This window comes from Buteo buteo, chromosome 10, assembly GCF_964188355.1.
Source record: "Buteo buteo chromosome 10, bButBut1.hap1.1, whole genome shotgun sequence".
Taxonomy (NCBI): domain Eukaryota; kingdom Metazoa; phylum Chordata; class Aves; order Accipitriformes; family Accipitridae; genus Buteo; species Buteo buteo.
In genome coordinates this window covers 42,869,102-42,893,176 of record NC_134180.1, presented here as the reverse complement: position 1 = coordinate 42,893,176, position 24,075 = coordinate 42,869,102, and the positions used below count along the sequence as shown (strand labels likewise).

General features: G+C 44.7%; 1 protein-coding gene across 9 annotated transcripts in view; it reads right to left on the bottom strand.

Moving 5' to 3' along the window:
- Nucleotides 1–24,075, bottom strand: part of PDE4B (phosphodiesterase 4B) — a 193,464-nt gene that overhangs the window by 38,454 nt on the left and 130,935 nt on the right. For 7 of the 9 annotated variants that reach the window (XM_075037313.1, XM_075037315.1, XM_075037319.1 and 4 more), the window contains 4 exons: nucleotides 22,881–23,075; nucleotides 20,793–20,829; nucleotides 20,596–20,666; nucleotides 16,688–16,737 (listed from right to left, as the gene is read on the bottom strand). In XM_075037313.1, coding sequence (XP_074893414.1) covers nucleotides 16,688–16,737; nucleotides 20,596–20,666; nucleotides 20,793–20,829; nucleotides 22,881–23,075 — 353 coding nt within the window. Of the gene's footprint in view, nucleotides 1–7,000; nucleotides 7,036–9,389; nucleotides 9,541–16,687; nucleotides 16,738–17,676; nucleotides 17,697–20,595; nucleotides 20,667–20,792; nucleotides 20,830–22,880; nucleotides 23,076–24,075 lie in introns of those variants that run through there. The other 2 variants (XM_075037323.1, XM_075037321.1) reach the window with 2 other exon arrangements.

Genomic DNA, 24,075 nt, shown 5'->3' with positions numbered 1-24,075 from the left:
CAGTTTTTCTATACTTTCTTCCCTTACTCCATACCCACATTGGAGTCCCCTTGCTAGTCACAGCTCCATCAGCCTTTGGTCTGCTCAACTTCACCCCACACACCCAAACAGAGCTTGTACATCCCTCCCTTGTTACCAGTCTTTTTCGCTCTTTGCCTGCTCTCTTTTTGCACTTTGACTCGCTAAGAAGCTCCTTGCTTCACTGAGTTGGCTTCTGCTGAAATTCCTGATCTTCCTGCACAACAGGATGGTTTGCTCCCAAGCTTGCAATACGTTTTCTTCAAAAACCAGCCACTATGTAAGATTGGTCTATAATTTTTAGGTGGCTGAAGTTAGGTGAAATTAACCTTATGACAATGACGGAGTCTTGAGACCAAGCAGTAAATGGAAGCCCTCAGCAGCAAACGAGTTTTTGCAGAGCCCTGGTGCTGGGCAGCCTGACCCCCCAGCCTTGCTTTGACCCCAATTCCTGCAACCCACCCCAAGGTGAGTGGCAGGAGATCAGTCATGGGGGCCCAGCCACTGTTCTAAGGAAAAAATGAAACATTTCAAGGAAACTCATACCAAGACGTCAGCCTGGAGCGAGAACCAAGCCCTGATGAAGCCAGTTAAGGCAGAACTGGACAAACCTGCAAAAGTCCTGATTATACCCACCAGTACTGGTGTGAAGGCTGGTTGGGGTGGATCACCAGCCAGGTCATGAGAATCAGGTCACCGAGGACCCACACAGGCTGGCAACTCACTGAACAGACCACTGACTGTTAGCAGTAACTAGGCAATTGCTTACCAATTAGTCTAGAGTAGGGTGATTGCGGTTTATTATCGTGGCAGCTGGAGAAGTCAACTCAATTTTGCCAGGCTTCGTGGCAATAATTGTGGGTGCCCACAAGCAGCACTTATCATTAGTCTTCTAATGTCAGCGTCCAGGGTCCCCTGGGCTGGGCAGCAGGGTACCGAGAGTACTAAGAGCATTGTTCCTTCTAGGAGAGGGTGATGACATGGAAGAGGCACCCAACAGCCGAGATACCCGCCTGGGATAATCTCAGCAGTTCAGCCTGGGTATAGTGCCTGGCTGAGCGCAAGAAGCTGAAGCTCTGAACTGAAGGAGGAGTCAGTTGGGGGGTACAGCTGTAGTTTTTCAGGGACTACTGATGGGAGAGCCTGTGATATCCCCACAGACACCTTAAAAACAGACTGAAAGAGAATGAAGAAAACAGGGAGAGGATGCTACTCAAGTATTGCCTTGCAAAGAAGTGGATATACCAAATGTTGCTCAGAGAGAAGGACCAGAGCTTCAGTGGGCATTGCGGCAGAGTGCAGAAGATGTTTCATCATAAATCTTCATTCCCACAGAATAAATAATACTAACATCTCTTTTTAACTGAGATGGAGCACTGGAAACCACTTGGAAAGTATTAGCTAATAAAACGTCAGGGTCCTGAACTAAACTAAAAAAGTACTCTTACATTTATTTTGTGTCTTTACGTGTGTCAGATACGCAGGAACTCTAAAACAGCTGTGTAAACCTCAACTTTAAAAATGCTACAGTATTAAGATTAAAGATCAAGATTCTCAAAGCAAAGTTAACACTGCTCCTTTTGCATGACAATGAGGTGCAAAAATGAGGCGTAAACACTAAGAACACCTTAAGGTGGCTAACAGAAGACTATGAAGCTTCCCAGAGCAGTAATTTCTGATCTGAAGATAAGCCTAAAGGTTTAATCTGAAATGCTAACGAGCAAGGAAAACTGGAGAAGTTCTGAAGAAGGATTTAGATTGGAGATACCGTCTCACTGTAGGGTGGGATGGAGTGTTTCACCATAAGGCAGTCCTGGTTTCTGCAGTGTCCTTCCCCCCCACGGCAGCCACATGGAGTGAACAATACAGCGTAGCTGCCACAAATCAGAAGGGTAAGTGACAGTGCTTTTATGGTGCCAAATGGAAGTAACAAAATGCAGGAAGCATCTTGTCAGATGTCACTTAGCAGCGATATCATGGGGGAATCTGGGAATGGGATTTGCCTGCATAGTAGGAATTCCTCAGTCCACGGAGAGGGAGAAGCAGAAATGGCAAGAGGGGGCAGAATCTAATCTTGGCCTGTCAAATGAACGGGAAAGATTGCTCAGTTCCAAGTTTATCTCGGGGAGCAAACACACGGTTTGGCACGTTATCATTTTACTGACCAGGCTTGATTCCTTGTTGCCCTGTAGGATTCCTGCCTTAATCACAAGACAGGAGGAAAAGTACGACGCAAGAGAGTACCTCTCCTACACCGGGTCTAATAATACAAGTGGAAAAGACTGACATTGCATTTAAAGGAGAGAGCTGCAAGGAGAACAGTGAAAATTATTTTTCAGATGCTGTTTCATAAGGAAATAAACACATACCTCGAACACATTTCTGAAGACAGATCACAATCATTACAAGTTTTTAAATTTAAGTGAAACCCATCACACCTTTACTCAACATGCTCCTCAAAGTGCGAGGAAAAAGGCCCAGAGAGCTGCAGGCTGGGGACGGAGATGACCGTTGGTTTTGATGGGCCACAGAAGGAAGCCTCCAGCCCCGACCTAGATTTGAGCCTGGGGGTTGAAATCCCAATCCCAACTCCCCATAAATCATGGGGAACCCAGACTGTGTTTTTGTTTTCCTAGTTAAACAAGGAAAGGCCGGATCACAGTAAGATGAAGGTTTTATTGTGTGAGTAGAAATGTTTTCTTCCTGAGCACATGGCATGCATGTGAATGCACGAGTGTGAGAAAGACACTGAAAAATCAGGATATGATTATGAAATTACCTAGCTACCCACTTAGGATTTACCTGTGCCATGCAGTGTATTATCTCATTTGATACATGTGGGCTGGCTCGGAGAGGGCTGGTAAGCTTACACGTGCAGGGAAACCAACTTGGATCCTGGAAACAACATGGTTGTGCTAACAAGGCACTCCACCTAAACTAATTAGCCCTGCCTTTCAACAGGCTTAATTAGGTGGGGCACCATCCTGTGCTGTTGTGGCTAGACGGCTTCCGGTTCTGGAGCCGGCTCACCCATAGCCAGTCGGAGGACTCCTGCGCTTCGCTACCTGGTGCCATGCACTGACGATGTGTGCGTTGGAGCCGGGGCTCTTGCCCGTGCCGGCCCACAGCTGAGCCCAGACGCGGTGCCTCTCCTGAGCTGTCTCTCTGTGCACGTATCTGTGCAAAACCGCCTGCCTGCGCCCCTGCTGCTGCGCTGGAAACTCCTCCTTGAGAAACCATGAGCTGACTTTCACAACAGGCCTAACACAAGGAAGAAACTATCTAGACAGACCACAGCAACGATTTTAATTCAACAAAGGGAAAAAACCCAACCAAAACATGAAAGATGCAAAGGACTAACTGTACTCTATTTCACTGTTTCATAAGAATTTTGCAAACCACAAACAAAAAGGTCTGCATTTGGATCTGTCACAGAATTCAGATGTTCCTTTCATCCACATACCCATCTGTAGCTATTAAATCAGGTTTTGAACTGGGTTAACTTGGAGATAATAAAACTTATGGTCTAAATATTCTGTCAAGAGTGAAAGTCCTTTGACTGTGGTGAAACAAATACTGGATTAGGAAATGGAAGAGGAACCTCAGGAACGAATCCTGGAAGAACAAAGCACAGTGCTGATCTACCTGAAAAGCTCCACTTGGCCACTGGCAATAGATGTAAAGACAAAGTTTATTAATAATCCTTAGCTCTCCATGAGGAAAATTATTCAGAAATTTTAAATGAGACATAAGGCTACCCACGTCACCACAGCAATGTAGAACAGGCTATTGGTAAAAAGTTAGACCTGTTTAAATCAGTTTCCTTGGCTCCTGTTAAGGTTACAATTTAACACAAAATTATCCTCCATTTCCTCTCAATTTAATTTCCTTAAGGTCTTCAATATGAAAGTTAAGAATGTTGCTCCTGGAAGCATCCCAACCATAATTCATAGGAATTCTTTAAGATGTATCAACCTTTGTGTCCGTATGCCCTGCTCTCAGCCTTGGAAAGACTGGGCATACAGTCATCTGTTATGTTTTGAACCACCATGCCAGCCATTTAAATGATATTAATTATAAAATATAATTAAATGTTTGTTTTTTCATGGCTAAATGTAATTTCTTGAAAGCATTATCCTTTAGGACAGAAGCTTAAAAAACTGATTTAGTTTGGAATTTTAATCTGTTTTCCTAAAACAGATATTTTATGTACCCAAAGGGTAATAATGTCAACCTCGCCGATTTACCTTATTTGAACTTCCTGCCCTTATTTAGCCTCTCAAAATAAATGATTACGACTGTCATCCTGCAGCTGAAACTCAGAGATACTGCTACTCTGCATTGAGCAGAGCCACTCAAGCACGCAGCATGTTGCAAAAAATGACCCATTTTGACATATTCGGTTTTCAAGTGATACTCTGAGTAAGCCCTATCGACTAATCTGTAAGTGTACCAAACGACACTGTGGGAAGTCAGAGTATTGCTCACTGCAGACCGTGGGTCGGTCATAGAGCAGAACCAGCAGAAATGGCTTGAACAATCTGAAAGCATACGCAATTAAAAAAGTTGTTTCTTAATCCGTGATCCTCCACCTTTTGAAAATGCAGAATGTTTTGCATGTTAAGCTACTGTCTTTCAGCTAGCTCTCTGGTGGCACCCTGAGACGTACAGATTCACTTTTTGCATGTCCACATACTGAAACTCTGAACGTTTGGAGTGAGCCTCAAGTCACAAAACTGAAAAACTTCAGACCTGCAGTAGCTGACAACAGAGCTAAAATATTCACTGTGCTAATCATCTGTATTAATCTACCCTAGCGAACAATTTCAGCTGTTTGTAGCTGTGACTCAGTGTGCTTTATGTTTACTAAACTGCACGTACAGCCTTTTAGAATAATCTGTTTAAAATCACAGAGTAAGTCCCACGGGTAAAAGGGTGGGGAGGAAGAGGGAGATGTCAGTATCCTACAAACCAGCATCATTTGTTTTGACAGCTTTTAATATTCCATATTAATCCTTTCACATGCTGATCTCCACTGTGCCTCTGTGTCACCTTCAAACTGAGGCCATCACACCCTGGTCGCCAGCTTTTTAAAAGATGTGTTTGGGACACAGGTCAGAACTGGACCGTTTCTTCCCCGACATTGCCAGGGACACAGCATCAGATTCCTTACGTGGTTATCCATAATCAGAAATAGCTAATATAGAACACCAGAAAATAATTGATTTGTGGGTTTTTTCTTACATCTGGATCATTCTAGCCAGAAAGTGATTAAACCAGGAGGTCTGAGTCCTGTATGACTACTCTCCCCAAATCTGGGGTCTCAGTCCTGACCCAAATCAGGCTGTTTACACTGGAGCTAAGCGATCAGAGAGCTGCCCTGAAGGGGCAGATGGAGGATAAACTCAAACCCAGCAATGACAGGCAGAATTGGAAGTGTAAGCGCTTGTCAAATCCCTACAGCCAGCACAGGTAAGAACAGCCTTTTACTCTCAAAATACATTTCATTAAGGCCCTCAAAATATATTTATTTAAGCACCTCAAACCGAGTTCAAAGAAATCAAAATGTCAGCTATACTAAAGGCACCCTTATTAACAATCTCAGTTAAAATATCAGATTAAATGGACATGGAAATGGAAATGTTCCCCACTGAAGGTCAAATATGGGTTGGTCTACTGCAGATTATTCCAGTGGTTACTTTGTATGCTTTAAGTTTTACGCTATATAGCACCTTTCAGAATGTCTTACATTTAGCAGCATAATAGAGGCACATCATGTTAGCCTTGGCCAAGGTCTCTGCACTGTCATTCACACTACTTCTCTGAACTAATTAATTCTGTGAAGTAAGTTCAGTGAAATTCATACAATTTCTGTGAAACATCTGATTTTAAGCTGCACACGACTTTCCATTTAAGGCAATTTGCAATAAGAGACATTCTAGCAGCGTGCTAAATTGACCACACTTGGATGTGTTACAAAGGCAGGCTCAGAACGAGCAGCTGCTGCTGAAAAATGTGGTGTGAGCATCATCTCTTCTTGTGTTTCATTTTTTTGTTCCTGATCTATAAAGTGTGAGTAACAGATTTTTGGCTTTTACCTGGATAGTATGTTCCCACTGTAAGTGGATGGAAATATTTAACAGTTTCACACAATACAGTTGAAACCCAGGAAGCTGCAAACAGTTCGTGACATTTCAGTAACAGGAATTTCGGGAAATACCCTGCCCAAAGAACTTGAATTAAGATGAAGGGCCAGCATACATATTTGACTAGGATCTGGATGTGGACCATGTCCCATAAAGTATTACGGCTAATACAGAAAATACTGCAGTTTTAGACTGGAAACTTATAACTGGATTTCTCTTCTTCAAGAAGTATCTTCGGGAAGGATGGGAGGAAAACATTTCACAACTGTCCAATGCTAGCAAGATCTGTTATCGACAGACCTTGCACTTGCGTTTGCTAACTTGTGAATGTTTACTTCTTTGAATTTTTGCTAGCAGGATTGGCCCCACACTGTGCTAAACTCATCAGATGATAGTGCCTGCAGAGCAGACGGTTATACCATGTCCCGTCAGGCTGTCCCAGACCAGCGTGAGCCCTCCCAGTGCGGATCCAAATGTCCTGCACTCAAGTCAGTAACAGCAGGGCCACAATTTCAGGTCGCTTCTCATGAAACTCAGAGAGGAAAGGAGGCAGGGAGGGAGGGAAGGGGAGCAGGAGGACAGGCTGGCTTTTCCACTTCTCAGAATAGTATGCTGTTTTTTCAGAGAACGCAACAATTGCTCTAACTGTGTTCTGCTTTTGTCAACCTAATATATGGTATTTGAAGAAAAATACATTGCTTGTAAAATGTGACATTTTAGAAACATTTTGGTATTAAGTGCTAAGCTTGTAAAACCTCCCTGAACACATGCTTGCAGCATGAAAGGCCTAACTGGATTCAACCCATTTTAAATGAAAACATTGGGGTGTCTGGAACATGCTCTAAGGGTCCTGACAAGCTGGATCCAAAGCCTTGCTCTGAACACCCGGAACCTGGGGTCTCTTAGGCACAATGCAAAAACGTCTGTTTAAGAAATTTTTTGAAGAGTGTAGCGATGTGGTAGAGGAGTTTTCATATGCACAGATGTTTAATTTCCTCTTGGAAAGGTATATTTATGACAGCAGGATATTTATACTAGAATATCTACGTGTAAAAGCATAGCTCTTTTAAAATTAAATCTAACTACATAAGTATTTAGTAGTGATTAATGACCACTGATCATGGCTCCTAGTAAACATTAAAAACCAGCGTCTAACCTTGGGTCAGATCCTACTCCTCTTCTGGTTGATGAAAGGCTGTTTGCCACTGGCCTTTGACAGGCATAGTACTGAATACATCAAAAGACTTAATTGTCAAATCAACATCCTGCTAGATTTTGGAGTGGCCTTTTTTTCTCTTCTTTTTACATTCTGAATTTCTAAACTGATTAAGTGCCTGAACACACAACAAACTCAATCAATGATACCTTTAGACATGAAAATATATTCCACATGGATAGACATATTCAGATGTTTTTTAAAGTCTACTGCTTAAAAAATTTAAATCTTTGTAAGCACACATATTTTTCCAGTGAACTGAATTAACTTAAGAACCTGGCATGTTTTACTAATAACCATAAATAATTAACAGTTGTTTCCTTTCTGTCAAAAAAGTATTGCAATTATACAATACTTAAGGCTGTCATTTACAGACACTTCTCACAGAGAAAACAGTATTACAATAAAATGTTTCATTAACTATTAGCGTAACATTATCTACCAGTTGCACAATGACATTATGCTTACATTAATAAGCATACCCTGCTTAACTATACAAATCTTTTTTAGTCAATCAGGAGATGAAAAATACTGATAGCAAAACCAGAGCATTTCTGGGTGATTTGAACATTGAAAACAGTCAATACGTTCATTGTTCAGTATCACCATTTGGGAATCGGTGAGTCTAAACCGTATCTCAGAATGGATACAATTCCGTAACTGAAGAGAGGGAAAAGTGCAATAGCAATCCTTTACTCCCTCTTTTAATTCTACCTAGATTATATATTGATTTTAAAAGCTCTTAAAGTTTTAATCTTTATAATTGTTACCCTATAATTGTAGAATTAACTTTGGTGGGCAAAATGTCTACCCTACAGAGGACATGGGCAAATTCAAATTCTGTCCATCGAGGCCAGATGTATTACCCTCTGTATATGCCCCTACAAACTAGAATCAAACACTGCTCCCACCAAGACTAATAAATACGAAACCGTCAGCAGGAGCTCCTGCCCAACTACAGACCGAATGATTTGGCCGCTGACAATCAAAATACAAAGTTAGAAATACTTATGTTTTAAAACACAACAAGAAAGCAACTTACACTTGGAATCAGATCCTGCAGGAGGACAAAGTTTTGAACATTGGGACTGTCCAAGGACAGGCTGGTGGCTCTAGGATTTGTGCGGTGCATTACCCTGGGAACATCTCCGCACAGATACTTGGATGCAGCCTCTCACACTCCCATGGCCAGCTGTGTCCGGGACACAATGCTGCAGCAGTGAGCTCAACCTCGGGGGAGGAAGGAGAAACTTATATATAGCTGCTGCAGGGATGAGCTGATGGGTGCTTTCAGGAGTCCGTTTCAGCTCCCACTGGCTGGAAAATGCTGATGACATGGAAGTTGAAGGGGCTCAAATCAGTGGGACAATGAAGAACCCTATTCATCGCTAAGGCATGCACAAACTGTGCCCCACGACCTAAAAAAAATAACTCGGCCTGCCAGAAGTTTGGTTTGGGTGTTTTTGTTTGTTTTGGTTTGTTTTTTTTCTCAGATCAAGTACACATTTCTCAAACTCATATGGAACCGATTCAGGACACTGAAGACTGCAATGTCAAAATCTCACCCACAGCAACTATTATCATTCTATGCAGAAAACAAAAGAAACACAGATTTTATCAACTCTGATATTAGCAATGGCAAAGTCTTATTGTCTTCACAGAGGCCTTAAGCAATCCAATATAAATGGGAGCTGAGTAAAGCAATATAGGGCTTTCAGGGCTTGACCTGTGCTTAAAGAGCACAGTGACTCTGGGGACACAATGAGAACATGCCACTACAAAGATCTCTTCATTGCCACCTTGGGTTCACAGTTGCCTGGATCATTCCAAAAGAAGCCATCCATAAGAGAGAAGCCCATTTAACAACCTATGACTGTCTTTATGGTTTTATCCTACGTAGCAAGTGTGGTATCATCAGTGAAATGACAACAACCTCAACAAAAAAAACCAGTGGTTTGGCTCCTCAACTGCTCTTCAAAAATCCACTGCTGCTGTTGATTAGAACATACCTGCTTATCTTGTCAAAGGAAAGGTACTCCCTCCACCTGGGTGAGGATGCCATCTAAATATATCCTTAGGTTTTCAGCTTGCGGCCCCTTTGGAGCCTCTGTCTGATGGCCAGAGCCATTCCTGACACCAGGCAAGGAGAACTGCACAACCCGGGGCTGCCTTCAGCAATGGGCAAGACGGCAGTTCTGGGAGGTAGGTATCTCCCTGGCCATGGTAATGAATGGATGTCTCAGCCAGCCCAGGAGAGCCCAGCCTGCCTCAGAAATACAGCAGGACGGTGTGAGTGCATGCAGGGAGTCCCGCTGGCATCGCAGGCGCTCGCCCCATGGCCGCAGATGGCAGCTGAGCCCCAGGGAGTGACAGGCTCCTGATGGCAGCAGCACGTGTAGCATCTTCATGTGACATCCACAGGTGGGGCGGAGGGGAAAACAGTTTTTATCCGTTGCTATGGAGTCATGATTAGCCTGTATGTCTTCAGAGCCTGCCGAGGAGAAATGAAGGCTATTTTCTTATATAGATGTCATGAAATCAATCCTTGCAGAATTTCTGGAGTCAAAGGCTAAACAGGTTTGCCTGAATACCTTCTGTTACTTGATACAGAAATAAAACTAGCTGGGAGACCTAAAATGAGTGTCATTTTTCAGCTGGAGCTGATTGCAAAAAATTACTCTTTAGTCTCATTTGGAGTTGTTTATGTGCACAGTAACATACAAAAGTGTGTTAAATAAAATGCAGCAATTATCGCAGAAAATGAGTCTTAGAAAATTAAGCAACTCCCCCCCCTCCCCTTATTGCAAAGCATAGTGACTTCAGAAGAAACTTTTCCCTTATTCTCTCCAAATGCTAAAAGAAAACCTGATGTTCTTCTTTTAAAATGTGTCTGCCTCTAGGTCTTTGGCACAGGTTTACTGATGGGAGGGCCGGCAATCTATTTAATGACTGCATTGACGTCAATAGCATAACTGAAATACTTACTAAGATGCATGAGTCCAACTTTCAGGGGGTGTGTGTTCACAGGCAGGCGCAACACACGAAACGGACTCTCGGCGGGAATGAACTACCCCCGAAGAGCAAAAACCAGCCTCTGGACGTCCCCAGTGCTGCCTGGAGCTTGGTCAGCTGCGCTTGCTTTTTCTGCAGGCAACTTTTAAGCTTCACGTTGAAATGCACTTTTAATTTCTCCAAGCAATAAGAATCACTTTACCATTCAACAGCCTTAATTTTACTCAGTCACATCATTAAGCTGATATGTACCCCATTTCTTTTAGACTTTTGCTTAGTTTCTAAAGAATCTGCAACATTATAGCACTGCATCTGTTAAAAATAATATTTGTAGGTGATAATATTTATAGGTAAGTCTACAGCACGACTGAATTTCCTGTGCACAACCAGTTAATTCCTAGCTCAGCTATTTGGTAATACATGGTTCCTCTTGCACTCTTGTTAAAAGCCTAAAACACCACATCTACTTGACTTGTACAATCTCTCTCAAAATCAAAAGGCCAGATCATCAGCCAAACTCACAGCAGACCAACAGCATTTCAAAATGAATCCTCTATTTCGTATATGCCCAGAGCCATTCTCTGCACGCCAAGCAGAGGAAGTATGGTGCAAGAGCACTAGCTCCATACTAATTACTTGGGATTTATAGATATTTGTAACCAAGAGCTGACTTTGATGCACAGGGCTTGTTAACTCCTACAAGAAGTTGGGACTCTCATTAGCACAAGCACCAGCATTATCCAGTCTTTTGTTTATGCTTTATACAAATGTTCGTGCACTAGTCTGTGTACAACTTACACCCACATAAAAAATGAAAGAGTACAAGTTTTGAGTTCGTGTAAAGGCATGTGAGAAGTGCAGACAAATGTGCAGATGTACAGGAAAGCAGAGGCTAAGGCACCAGCAAGAAAAATACCAATCTTTCACTCCCATCCCCAGAGAGGAATTTTAACAAAGGTTTAATCCCATGAGCCCTGAAAAGCCTGTGTGTGACATATCCCAAAGCGCTACACCCCCCAAGGCCTCGGGTTGCAAAGCAAATCAGCTATATTCTATTGCTAGGTATATAATTAATTGTGAGGACAGACTATAATTATTCAGTGTTGAAAGTATCCAAGGGGCACTTGGTTGCCTGCTCTGGAGAAAAGTTTCTGCAAACCCCTCAGAGCTCTGGGAAGCACACAAGACTGTTTGACCCTTAACACTATGCTTTGCTCCTATCAGCCATCAGTAACATTTAAATGTAGCAGCCTATCAAAGGAACCAGTATAGGAAAATACTGTCCATCTGGGTATCGATCTTTTGGCAGAAATGTGCCACCTCTCCCCTGTCCCCCCGTTCATCCGGAGAGGCTTCTCGCTCCCCATTGTGTCAGGAGTGGTACAGCACTTTCTCTGCAACCTCTGCGATGGAGAGGAGGGGGTTCATTTACCGCAGCGCCCACAGGGAACGCACAGGCTTTTACACATGCACTGCAAAGGTAAGGTGATGGCATGAAGAGCCCATGCGAGTCCAGACAAACGTGATGACCAGGTACTCAAGCACTGTCAAGCAGTGAGGGAGAAGCCTTGATATGAGGAACCTAAGCAAACAGCACCAATCCTGTGCTGAGCTGAGAGAAAGAATGTGGTAAAATATGAAAAAGTCCTGGGAAAAATACAGAGGAAACAAAACAGATGGAGAAAAGATTGTACCAAAATGGGTGGAAGAATGAGAGAGGCTTAGACTGAATGTGGCAGCCAGTGAATGATGATTTAATCCAGGGGGAATTAGGGCCAGTGGATTAAATAAATATGGAGGAAGGAACAAAACTAAGCAGGAACCGCCAGACTCGTTGCTGGTTAAAGATTTTACTAGTTGAATCAATTGGGTAGGAACTAAAGACCTTTCACTGATGCCAGGGGAGGGGAGAGCTGAATTGAGAAGAGAAGGTGCTGATGGAAGAGAAGGCTTCACTGAGCCCAAGGTAGCACAAAGGTCAATGAAAGTAACTGTGGCAGAGGCTGCATTTAAAAAAAAAAAAAAAAAAAAAAGGCGAACAGGAGAAAGAAACATCACAGACACTTGTGTGACAATGTGTTTGTGACAATGTGTTTATATGATGGTTTCTGTAACTCCAGAGAAGGTAGTTGGGTAGCCCCCGTTCATAATCCTGGCCCTGCGCAATTGCGCTCTGTAATGCTATATATCACTTAGGAACCTCATGGCCTGAAGTATTCCCCTTATCCTTCCCAGCTGTGGAGTACATGAGCTAATTAAGGATTTATGTATTTTTTGCTATGGCTTCATATTTCCATGTTATGGTTTCTCAGTTAATTCATAAAAGCAATTTTGTTCGTTCCTGTGATCTGCAGTTATAACAAAATAACAGGAAAAATCTGCCAGATTTACTTAAGCTGATACCAAGGACAGAACACAGGATGTTCAATACATAGTCCTCTTCCTTTTATGGCTGTGGTTATAAGGTTAAGAAAGCTCTGAAATTTACAATGACATTGGGATTGGCTTTGAAAGCACTCTGTCCTATGAAAAACCTGGCCAGAATTTTTCATATTTTCAAGAAAATGAAAGCAAAAAAGAAAAAGAATTTCCTAATTTCGACACAGCTCATTCATTTTGCTATGGGCCTGGGTCCTCAGTGATGCAACTCCTTGGGAGTGCACTAGCAACAGATTTGGCTCCTCTCCGTTTGAAACAACTGACAAATCCTGCAATATTCTAGCTGGAGTAAACAGCTGGCATGTATTACTTCCCGTGCAAATGCTGAATGTAATTTGTCTCCCTCCAGGGTAATTTTATTAATGTATGCTAGTTTGCTTTAAACCCTGAGTTCTGTACTTTTCATAACAGGATATAAATCACTCCACTAATGACAAATAAAAGGAGACATATACGAGGTGCTCATACTGATGTCAATTGATTGTGGTAAATCTATGAATCAATGTGTGACACGGGAGAGCTAAAATAAAATTCCGAGCTTTGCCAACTAACCAATCTAGAGAATATAAACACTTTTCATTTCAAAACACATTTTTTTACCTAGAGGGATGTAACGCAGCCTAGTCCCAATCAAAACATTACTGTTTCCTTCTCCAAAACTTTCAGGAAAAACACTCTGTGTCCTTTCAGACACAGGAGCCATTGGCACATAACTGGAAGTGTTCTGGTAGGAAAATCTCTCCTTCCTTTCATAACTTCCAAAGCAGAAGCCATCTAGGGAAAAAAAGCTGCAAACACTAAAAAAAAAAAAAAAAAAATCCCCAAAAAATCTTTGTTCTTGCTGCATTTAAATGGAAACTTCCTTAGAAAGTAAACAGCCGTCATTGTTTTCTGCTATACTGAAATGAGTTACAATATGTAACGAAGGCTGTAAAGAGGTAAAGGAAGACAATCACCAAATTGATCAAGGGAACTGCTGTACAGAATGACTACAGCCTCCACGGGAAACAAGAGAGGCTCTACAGAAACCTGGAATGCACTCTGGGCAGCGAAGTGGGGACACCAAATTCAACAAGTAAATAAGGTCAGAAATTCAGACTGGTCCTGGTTTACATGCTAGAATAGCACAAAATGAGAAAATAAATTAACTGCAGGATAGGGTAACACTGGCATTCCTCACTACACCTCTGTTTTCACATGAGCGCAGGGGGAACGTGAGCTGAGGGTACACAGCCTCTCACAGAAGCAAGTAGGCAGGTGTCTGGGCGCTGGCCCCACTTGAGAAGAGTGCATCCCCTCTCTCGGCTACGACTCTAAGCCTTGTGAAATACCTGACAATTTGTGAGTGTGACAGCTCTATCAGGCTGTTTTTCAGAGTCTTCCTTCACTGTGTCAGAGCTGCTGTCCCTTCTCAGCAATCTCACTCCTGACGCCCTCAGCACAGGGGTGTGACAGTATGGCAGATGCAATGTCTTAGGCTGGCCAGGAAGAGATTGCTTCAGCCTAGAGACTAGATCCTGTGAGAGTTGGTAAAATTAATCAACAAAAATAATCTGAAACTGCATTTAACTAAGAACCCCAGGCTTTTTCACTTATAATGTCAATATTGGTTTCTTTCCTGTAGGAAATAACACAATTTCCTATCAATCTCAAAAATATTTCTTATTCTTATCTACAAACTATCACAATTTACTTAAGTTCTCATGATATAAGTCACATTTTTTGTTTCATTTGAAGACTTCACCTAAAGTCAGTTTAGATTCATGGTTAAGAACTCATTTACTTGAGGTGCCATGAATCCAGCCTGTACTCTTCTACTTTTGAAAAATTCCACAAGCTGCTGAGCTGCAGTTTTCTTCCACAGTCCTTTTGTTACCAAATAAAAATCTGCATACTGAAAATGCATCCAGCATGGCTCATTTCCACATCTGGACATTTTCTTTTTTTACATCTCAGGGCAGATGTTAATATAATTTATTTTAGATATATTCACCTATCCACACATAATTACTAGCACTGAAGCATTAAAAAACATGAGTCAGGATCACAAGGTTAAAAATGCTAAAAGCTGGATTCTTCTCAGTTGCTTTCTCTTTTTGAGCTTTGCAAGGTAACACAAATCTTGCTCTACAATTATGTGTGTCAGACCCTTCAGTCAAAAAGGAAGCTGAAATTTTCATGTATTCCCAGCATTAGAAGCTTGGGTTAGCTAAAAAGTAACAAGTTTCCTATGGCTCATGTTGGAAATACTGTAGAAAAATATCCACAAAATGTTAAAAGTTTGAAAGCAATTGTTTCCACAGCAAGTGTTAAGAAAATTAACCTAAAAATTCCTGGAAGGGAACTCTCTCCTCATTATTAGATTCTCTAACTTATATAAACAGATCTATGGAAAGCTTACGAAATTTTCCATGATTTTTTCCACACAGGCCACAAAATCAAAGTCTTGCTAGAACAGATTTTTAAATAAGGTGACGAGTTGCATTCCTGCTAGCTCTGACTCGACACTGTTCCCAGAGAGGGAGTGAAAGAAGAGTTCAAGATCGTGTTGTCCAGTTTTGTTTCTGCATCAGAGGTTTCCACATTCCATTAACTAGTTTTGAAGAACCTAATCTGGAAGTCTCCAGGTCCATACGTGTCCCCAGACAGTAAATAATACACAGCATGAAAGGAAATGATAGTTACTTATCCAGGCTTCACACACTGTAAAAATTAAGCTTTATTAGTCCCTCTAAGCACATAATTATTGGAAAGGCTGAGATTAAACCTTACAAATGGCACTCCTCCAAATCTTATCTACTTCTTTGTGGGAGTAACCTTTAAATTAGTGCAAGTAGGGCAAGCTCAGTTCTTGAAAGGGGTCCTACAAGGCCTCAGCACTGCATGGCTAAACCCAGGTGTAAAAAGAAAGAAATTTGTCATAAATAAACAGCAGGCTGCCTCTGCTTCCCATCCTCAGTGCTTCACCCTACCTGAGCAGCCCCCTGCTCCCACCACGACTGCTCCCTGCCTCCGCTCACTGGGCTCACACTGCTGCCTACCCCACCTTGTTTGGGTACCCCAGGCAGATGCTGAGCCCCCTCGGGGGTCCCTTACTCGCACAGGCTCTAGCGCAAGCTGTACACAGTGTGCTGTCCGGTGCCCTCCGTCCGGAGGCTTTGCTCGGTGTTATTCTTCTCCATGATCGTAGTCAAACCTACTTGTGTTTGCTGTGGTCTCTGACCCGACACAAGGGTGAGGGACAAGGCGACTGAGGGACACTGTGTGCAGGGGGGGGAGCAGACAGGAAAGAAGATGTGATTAGCCATACTCACTGACTTCTGCTCTTGTTTGACTGCTAAATGTAGATTTCAAAAGACTGTAAGCAAACAATGAAACAAAAAAATGCCGTTCCAGGGCAGCCTAATAAAAGCAGAGGAAGTTTCACCTGAGAAAGGTTTTTGAGATTGCAATTTTTACACAGATCACATGGAAACAAACTGAAATAAACAGGATAAAAAAACCCCAGCTGTGTCTGAGCCTGTTCAAGGCTTGTAGGCTGGGGCTTGTCCAGGCCTGTGCAGCACAGGGACTCAGAAGAATAGCAGTCACTGTGGCCATGACTATCAAACCAAAATCATGTTCATCTTTTATGCTAACATACAAGGGTAAACGCAAAACCCAAACTATTAAAATAACAATATTTGAGCCTCATGGTTCTCTTGTACTGGTTTTGCACGAATAACTCAGAAGAAGCTCTACGAGCCCAGAACTGCACCAGGAGGAGGGGGCAGAGAAGCAGCTGTTAGTAAAATGATGTGCAACGAGCATCGTCTGCATTGGACCTTGCAGGTGATTATCAAAGTCACACACATACCTTGCAGGTTAACTCTGGAGACAGGTGGCTGACTCGTTGCTGGAGATCTCCTAAGAGGGATAAAGAATACTCTATAAATAGGTATTATTTTATCCTTTCAAACCCTGTTGGCAGTTCAAACTGCCAACTCGCACAGTTAAAAATCCTTTTTCATACTCACAAAGAAGCCCAAAACACTTTAAAATGATCTGGCAGTTAATGAGCAGTATCAATATATCTGTTAGGAAAACCCAGAGACGTACGTCCCCTGGCTAGGCACACACACATGCCGGAAAGAAGGTATACCAGGAAAGATGTGCCCTCATCCCATACTGCCTTTGCAACTTTCTGCTCAAAGTATGCCTGGAAGTCAGCAAGGGCCGGTCTCTGTGCTTGAAGGGGTCAGTGGGTCCCCCAGAATCAAGGCCTTCTCCTGAAAAGCTTTTCCCTCCAAGGTCTGAACTGGACCCTGATGTAATGTCAAACACTACACCAGCGCACAGGCTGCAAGGCAATGCCATAGGTAAGGTGAGAAATGTACACCTTTAAACCCTACAGTTAACAGTTTGAATTGCACCTGGAAGCAAGTAAGATGCTGCAGTCACCAGTGTAAGCTCTGAAACAGCTGAAGGACTTTTTTTTGACTAGGAGCAACAATTTCATCAGAAGAGTCTGGATTTTGGAAGGACCAAAAGCTATTTGAAAAATTGGTTCAAGTCAGGCAAACAGGGCCTGACTGGAAAAAGGGTGCAGTATTTCTCCAAATGTCAAAATACTTTATTGTGAGATTTGCCAAATAAAACTGTTAACTTTTCAAGTTGAAACCATAATTTACTTGGGAAAAAAGAGACTTCTTTTTTAAAGAAGTTAAAAAAGAGAGTTGACACCAAACCCGAGATACTTCATTTTGGATTGAATGCAGTATTTCAGGCTGACCAAAACCGAAACTTTGGGCTTTTGCTTCCCTAAGAAGTTTCTGATACATTTTAACTGAAGCCAGATTTCCCCACACTCTCTCTTAGCCAACCTCCTAACCCCAATTTTTTGAGTCAGCCACTGAACTGAAACATCCATTATTTGCCAGCTCTCCTTTGAAGCTAAAATCAAAGCAAGTGAGCGGCTCAATTCTGCTGCAATTGTAGCTCCAGGGGGTTCTTCAGAAGTGCTCCAGGAAGGCCTTGCTAACCAGGTAAGATCTGCGTTAGAGCAACGCAGCTACAGTCCAGCTTCGAACCCTCGGCCCCAGCCTCCCGATCTGCCGGCAGCGCGTGGGCCAGCGGGGCTCCAAAGCCTGCTCCTGAGCAGCAGGCTCCCCTGGGTGCAGCACCCGCTTGCGGGCTGGGATTTCAAAGGCTCGGCTTTTCTGGAGGGAGCTGCGGGACCCAGATTCTTCGAAGGGTTCAGCACAGGGCACACATTTTGGATGCCGACTTCTCTGAAAATCTGCCCCGACCTGCCTCTGCTGAGCCTTTGAAAAGCCAAATCTTGAAATCTCTAAAAAACAGAAACTCCCCAACAGGGACACCACGCTGTGGCTGCAGCGCTTCCAGTATCTGGGGAGATGTGCTCCAGGTATCTCCAAACCCCGCGCTGAGTTGCACAGACATGCCTTCGGGGGGGTGGGGAGGGATGAACCAGTATTCAGTAGGGTATTCCCCGCTGCAGAGCCTGAAAAGGGAATGGCACCGCTCTTGGCATCCTCAAATTACGTCCTGGCTGTGCCCATCCTGGTTTTTGTGGCAGCCAGGGCACAGGCAACAGAGATCCAGAGATTTGGGTTTCGGCAGCACTTCTTAGTCCCTTCTTAGACACCACCACGTTCAAGGGTACATGGCTCCCGCTTCCCGCTCCTTCTCTCTTGCCGGCGGGTATTAAGAGGAGTAGGCGCCGGATGCTTTCTGACCGTGTCCTGGGCTGCATCTGCCAAACTCAGGCACTCCGAAACCATTAATCATACTCTCCTCATTTCCAATCAGGAAACTGCCTTAAAAACCCTGACGTTAAAGTCCGAAAAGTATGACTTCTAGTTGTTTTTTTTTCCTCCAGCCCTTAGCATTCATATTTTCCAGCATTTCTGTAAATATGTGGGACAGCATCCTCTTTTTCTTTCTTGGGCCAGGAGGGGTGGAGGAGGAAAAAAGAGGGGAGAGGAGGTGCTAAAGAAAAGCTAAGGTTCTCATGATCCCCAGAGCAGAAGCTGAAGTAAAATACCACATATCATGAGACATATGATAAAATCATGAGCTGGCAGCACGGCTGTAACCCAGCAGAGCTGTTTGGAAACTGTGCGGGAAGCTCTGCAGTGCCTGGAAGCACATTCCGCCACGGACTTGGATGTTTGGTATATAATGGTTTAAACATTTAACGACTTTTACTTTGGCCGGGCAAATGACTTTATACCTCAATCAAATCTGGGAATGTTTTCAAAAGGACACTGTAAGATGCCTGTGTGTCCTACAGGTTACGCCCTTGCTTCCTTCCGGCCCCATCCAATTGCAGATTCCTCATTAGGAACCGCTGAAATGTTTGAGCTTTTCAAAAAAGCAAAGCTTAAAAAAAGGAATCTATTTCAGCCATCTGTTTTTCTATTAACCTCCATCTTGGAACGCGGCGGTTCCTTCCCATCAGAATTTGCAAACAGAAATCAACGGGAGGAAAACCTCACGCCTGGATAAAAAGCTGGGCTTTATGTAAAATACAAGATTGCACTGGAAGGCAGAAAGAAGAGTCCACGGTGGGCACCCTGGTGATGCCACTAATGCGTGCAGCAGTGAAGCAAGCCCTTGGCGTCCCACTGGAGTGCACTTCTGCACCTCATCCTTCGCTCCAGGTGCCAGCGGGACACGTCGAGCAAGCAGCGCCTGCCAGTCCCAGGGTGGGATGGGTGGGTGCATAACCGACGTCACCAGGAACGAATGATGCTGGTTTCATGCAAAACAGCTCTCTTGGGGCAAAACAGGCCAGAAAATGATGATGACTGGCTCATTATAAATAGCTAAGGGGAAACGGTGGTTCCGGACAAAGACGTAAAAAGGAGTTTGTTTGGTTTCTCCTGTTCAGCAGGTATAAAAAACAACATCCTCCTCTTAAGCTCAGCGCATCACACCTTCCCCATTCAGTGCAATTACAGCGTCAAACGAAGCGACGTAGGATCCCTGGCTTGCCCGCAGCACAGGCCAGTTCTCTGGGCAGCCCTCACGGAGCCGAGCTGCAGGATGCCCTGCCAGGGAAATCCTTACCGTCCCCACCGCCTCGCGCTCGGGGTTTTTCCTTCCTCGGCGTCTACCCTTTGGCCGCGACCACCTCTCTTGTGAAACAATGGTGGAAACGCATGGCAGGACCACAGCTCGAACGAACACTGAGCTGGGCACTTAACGAACGCCTGGCACAGCCAAAGTGGCAAAGTGAGGATGATACCACACCGCACGCGCGCAACGTGCCCAGAAACGCCTCGCACCCCCTTCCCCAAGCAGAAATACATCGCTCCCTCCTCAGGCACACCGTGCTTTTCCACTCTCTCCGGCCAGCCGCCATCACTGACCAGTGAGGGCCGCCAGACCGGCCTCTCTCGGGGATAAGGGGACACAAGACCCGTGTGAGGAAAGGGGGAAACGGCGGGGGGGGGGGGTTCGCCGGGTCGGTGGCCATAAAACCCCGGCGGCGTTCCCTGAGGGGAGAAACGACGGCGGAGCCCGGGCGGCGGGCTGCGCTCTGGCGCCCCCTGGCGTCCCGCCCAAACGGCGGAGTGGGCCCGCAGGCATGGCGGCGGTAGTCCGGGGACCGGCGGCGGGGCGGGGGGGGAGGCCGAGCAGGGGCGGCGGAGGCCGGGTTCCCCGGCCTCCGCCGCCCCTGCTCGGCCTCCCCCCCCGCCCCGCCGCCGGTCCCTGCTGCGTACGAGCCGTGAAGGAAGGAAAAACCGAGGGGCTTACTTGTTGGAGGTGCCGTGCAAATTGGTGAGGAGCGTGAAGTTGTTCCTCACGCTTCGCAGGCTCGCCAGCACCTGTGAGGGAGGCAAAACCGGAGACGTTATCTTCTCCACCTGAGGTTTTCGGGGGTTTTTTTTTTTGGTTTTTGTTGTTGTTGTTGTTTTTTTTTAATTGGAGAGGCCAGCGGGCTGCCAACTCACCTGGGCGAAAGGTGTGACAATCAGGTCGTCCCCATGCCTGAGGAGAAAAGGAGAAAATGTGTAAATTTACCTCAAACAGGGCGTCATTCACTTTTACAGAGGGAGGTTCCCCCCAGGCAGTGTCCCCGACAAAAATAAAAAAAACCCAACATTAACCCACGCGGCGTTTATTTAACACTACATAAAATCTTGTTCCTAATGGAAAGGTCTCACAGTGTATATCCAAAACAACCCGGCTGGAGCGACTGTTCAGATTGGCAACACCAGGCAGTAAAAGCCAGGAAATTCAAAAGTTAAGGCAGCATGCTTGCACCGTGGTGGAAAAAACCCCCATAACAGTCCAGGGAAAGGTCAGCTTTGAATTTCCTGGCTTTTGTTATCTCTGTCACAGTCTTTAATGTTATTCAGACCCTGGGTTTTATCCGGGCGTTTTTCATCACGGAAGATTTGAGCAGAAGTTCTGAGAAAAATACATCGTCACCGTCAATAAGAGGGATTTTTTTATATTTTTTTTTTTGGCGATATTATGTATAGCACTTGTGCATATATGAAAAATCCAGTATGGTTTACCTAACTGAGACACGGCAGGGTAGAGCTATTGCTGTGCAGCACAGACCTGACAGCAGCTGGAAAGCAAGGCAATCCAGCGTGGCTGCCGGCGGCCTCCCGTCCCTGTCCCTCCGGGTGTTTTGTCAAGACGTCCGCCTGATGCACGGAGCGAGGGCAGGCATGGCTGCAGGCTGCCTCGGGCACCTCTGGAAAGGTGTCCGCCAGCGTTGGACCCCTTCAGAGGGGTATTCTCCCTGACTGTGCTGCCACAGAGCATGTCCAACTTGTCCAGACTCAGGTATCAGTGCTGGTAAGTCTACATTTCAATGAAAGTTGTCTCAATGCTGATGTCAAAACCAGGTCAGCGTGGAGATGCCGGCTCCCCTGAGCACCGCAGGAGCCCTGGTGCCTGCAGTAAATGGACACCTCTAACTGCAGGCAGCTATGAAGTTGGGGGAAATGACGGTGGTGGGCACAGCTGGATGGGGCTTTCCCCGCCCCAGCACAGCTGTCTCCTCCAGCACACTGCTGGGAACACGGGGCAATTGTTAAAATCCAACATTTACACCAAACATGGTATTTGCATAATTTGGAGTGGTTACTCTGTCTCCGGGAAATATTTACTAAATGTTATCTAACAAGGAGGGATGTTCTCTTTCAGGAGAATTCTCCTCTTGGATCTCGCTAATATTTAGATTTCTATTTCATGACGAAACTTGCACGGCTTTCATAACAGTTAAACCTTTTTTTTATGAGCACTTTTTAACAGCTTAATGGTCACTTTAAAACTTTAAACTGTGCCTTTTAAAATAAAGGGCTGCAAATCCAGGACACTCATTTAAGCTCCACACTCTGTGTTGTATTGATCCTCTCAAGCTCAACCATCTGTCTCGGCTTTTTGCTGCATTTTCCGCTCAGTTCTAGCGAACAACACATGACAGAAAACAGGATGGAGAAGAGTAATACTGTAAATGTAAGTATAGTCACGTTTCTATTGTCCAGGCCAATGGAGCGTTACCTACTTAAGAAAAAGCAGAGATGATGTTAACCAGGCTCTGAGAACACACGGTGAGAGTGCAACAGAGAAAAGAGAGTGCAAGCAAGCCAAGTGCTGGAGCGACAGGGTTCTCCTACCTCCAGGTCCAGTTGGAGACATGGGCAGCTTGCACAGTCTCTGCCCTGAGCACAGCCCAGGCTTTACCCTGCAGTTAGCTGCAAGTGCTTCACGCCCCAAACACAAACTCCCACGTGAAGAACTAATACCAAGAAATGTAAAATGCAAAAATTCTCTGTTATTTCAGGGTACAGATTTGAAAGCACTTCTGCTAAATTATGGAGAAAAGGGGACTATTTTAAGGATGGGATGGGGAGAGGGAAGTCATGCTTTGGCAGACCATAAAAGCACCCATCCTGGGCACTCAGGCTATGAAATGTGAGTACCACCCCTAAGCTCCTCTTAACAGAGCTCTGAGGATTAGAGGAGGCCATGTAAATCTCTTAGTTACTGTAAAATATGATGTGGGCTGAATTTATGCTTACTGTTCACTCGGGAGAGAAGAGTTCCTGGACATCGTCTTTGGTGATAAGTCATAGTCGCTGTCGGATCTGTACAGGAACGACTCCCTGCGCTGGCTGTGGCCCGGGAACGTGGTGTGCAATACGAGTCCTGACGAGGAGCTGGCCTGCGGGTCCAGCGGGCTGCGACCTGGTGACGGGCCATTTTCCACATCGAAGCTGTGAACAAAACACATACTGTGTGTCACGCGCATCTGCCAAAAGATGTTTTTCAGTGCATGTGTCACGTTTGCGTTGCCCACACCGTGTCATTTGCTCAGTACAGGAGATGCAGGGCTACATTTACCGGAGCCTCTTGCTGGCATATTTCTATTGTATGCAAGCAGGACTCTGCATTATGATAAAACATTTACCCCTGAGGCTTCCTTTCCTGACTACATCTGCTCAGTCTTCCTTCAGTCTGAACTTCTCTAAGCTCAGCACAGCTCCTGTCGCTCTCAGCATGAACAGGCAGCAGCTAAACACCATCACCAAGCTCTGCAGCTCTCCCCATGCCACCCCCGTGGCTGCAGTGTTTGCACAAGTCAGGGGGTTCGATTTGCCAGACCGCACTCCGAGCCTTACAGGCATAACAGGGACTGAAGAAGTTATGACATGCCACCATCCTCCAGCCGAGCCCTGTCCCCATCTGCTCTGGAAGCCAACTTTTGAAATCCTGTGAGATTGGTGAGGACTTGGCAGTTGTGCAAGCTGGATGCCCAAGTCACTTTTCAGCCATAGTTCATGTCTTAGCCACACGAGGTATTAGTTCAGTGCATTTTAAACAGCTGGGCTGCAAAATGGAGGACTGTTTAAAAAAATTTTAAAAAGCCCCAAACCTTCTGTCACTGTTTCCATTATACACTCACTTTCTTACGGTTTCATAACTTGGCTGCTGCAACTTGTGGCTGAAGTCACCCTGGACACTTTAGCAAGTGACACCCCTCGTAAACCCTGAAAATAAGCAGGTTGGCTTCCTTTGCTTGGGCATTTGGATCTGATATAAATACCATATGTGTGACCATGTTCCAGCTAAGCCAAGTGAAGTACGGCTGTGTTCAGTATGAATTTTCTTGCTTTTGGAAGTCTGAGGCTTCATCTCACTTGCAGTGGGAGTTGAGTCCTCGCTCCTACCAGGGCACGTGCCTCTCCCCATTCCCAACGGTCTCCCAATTTATTG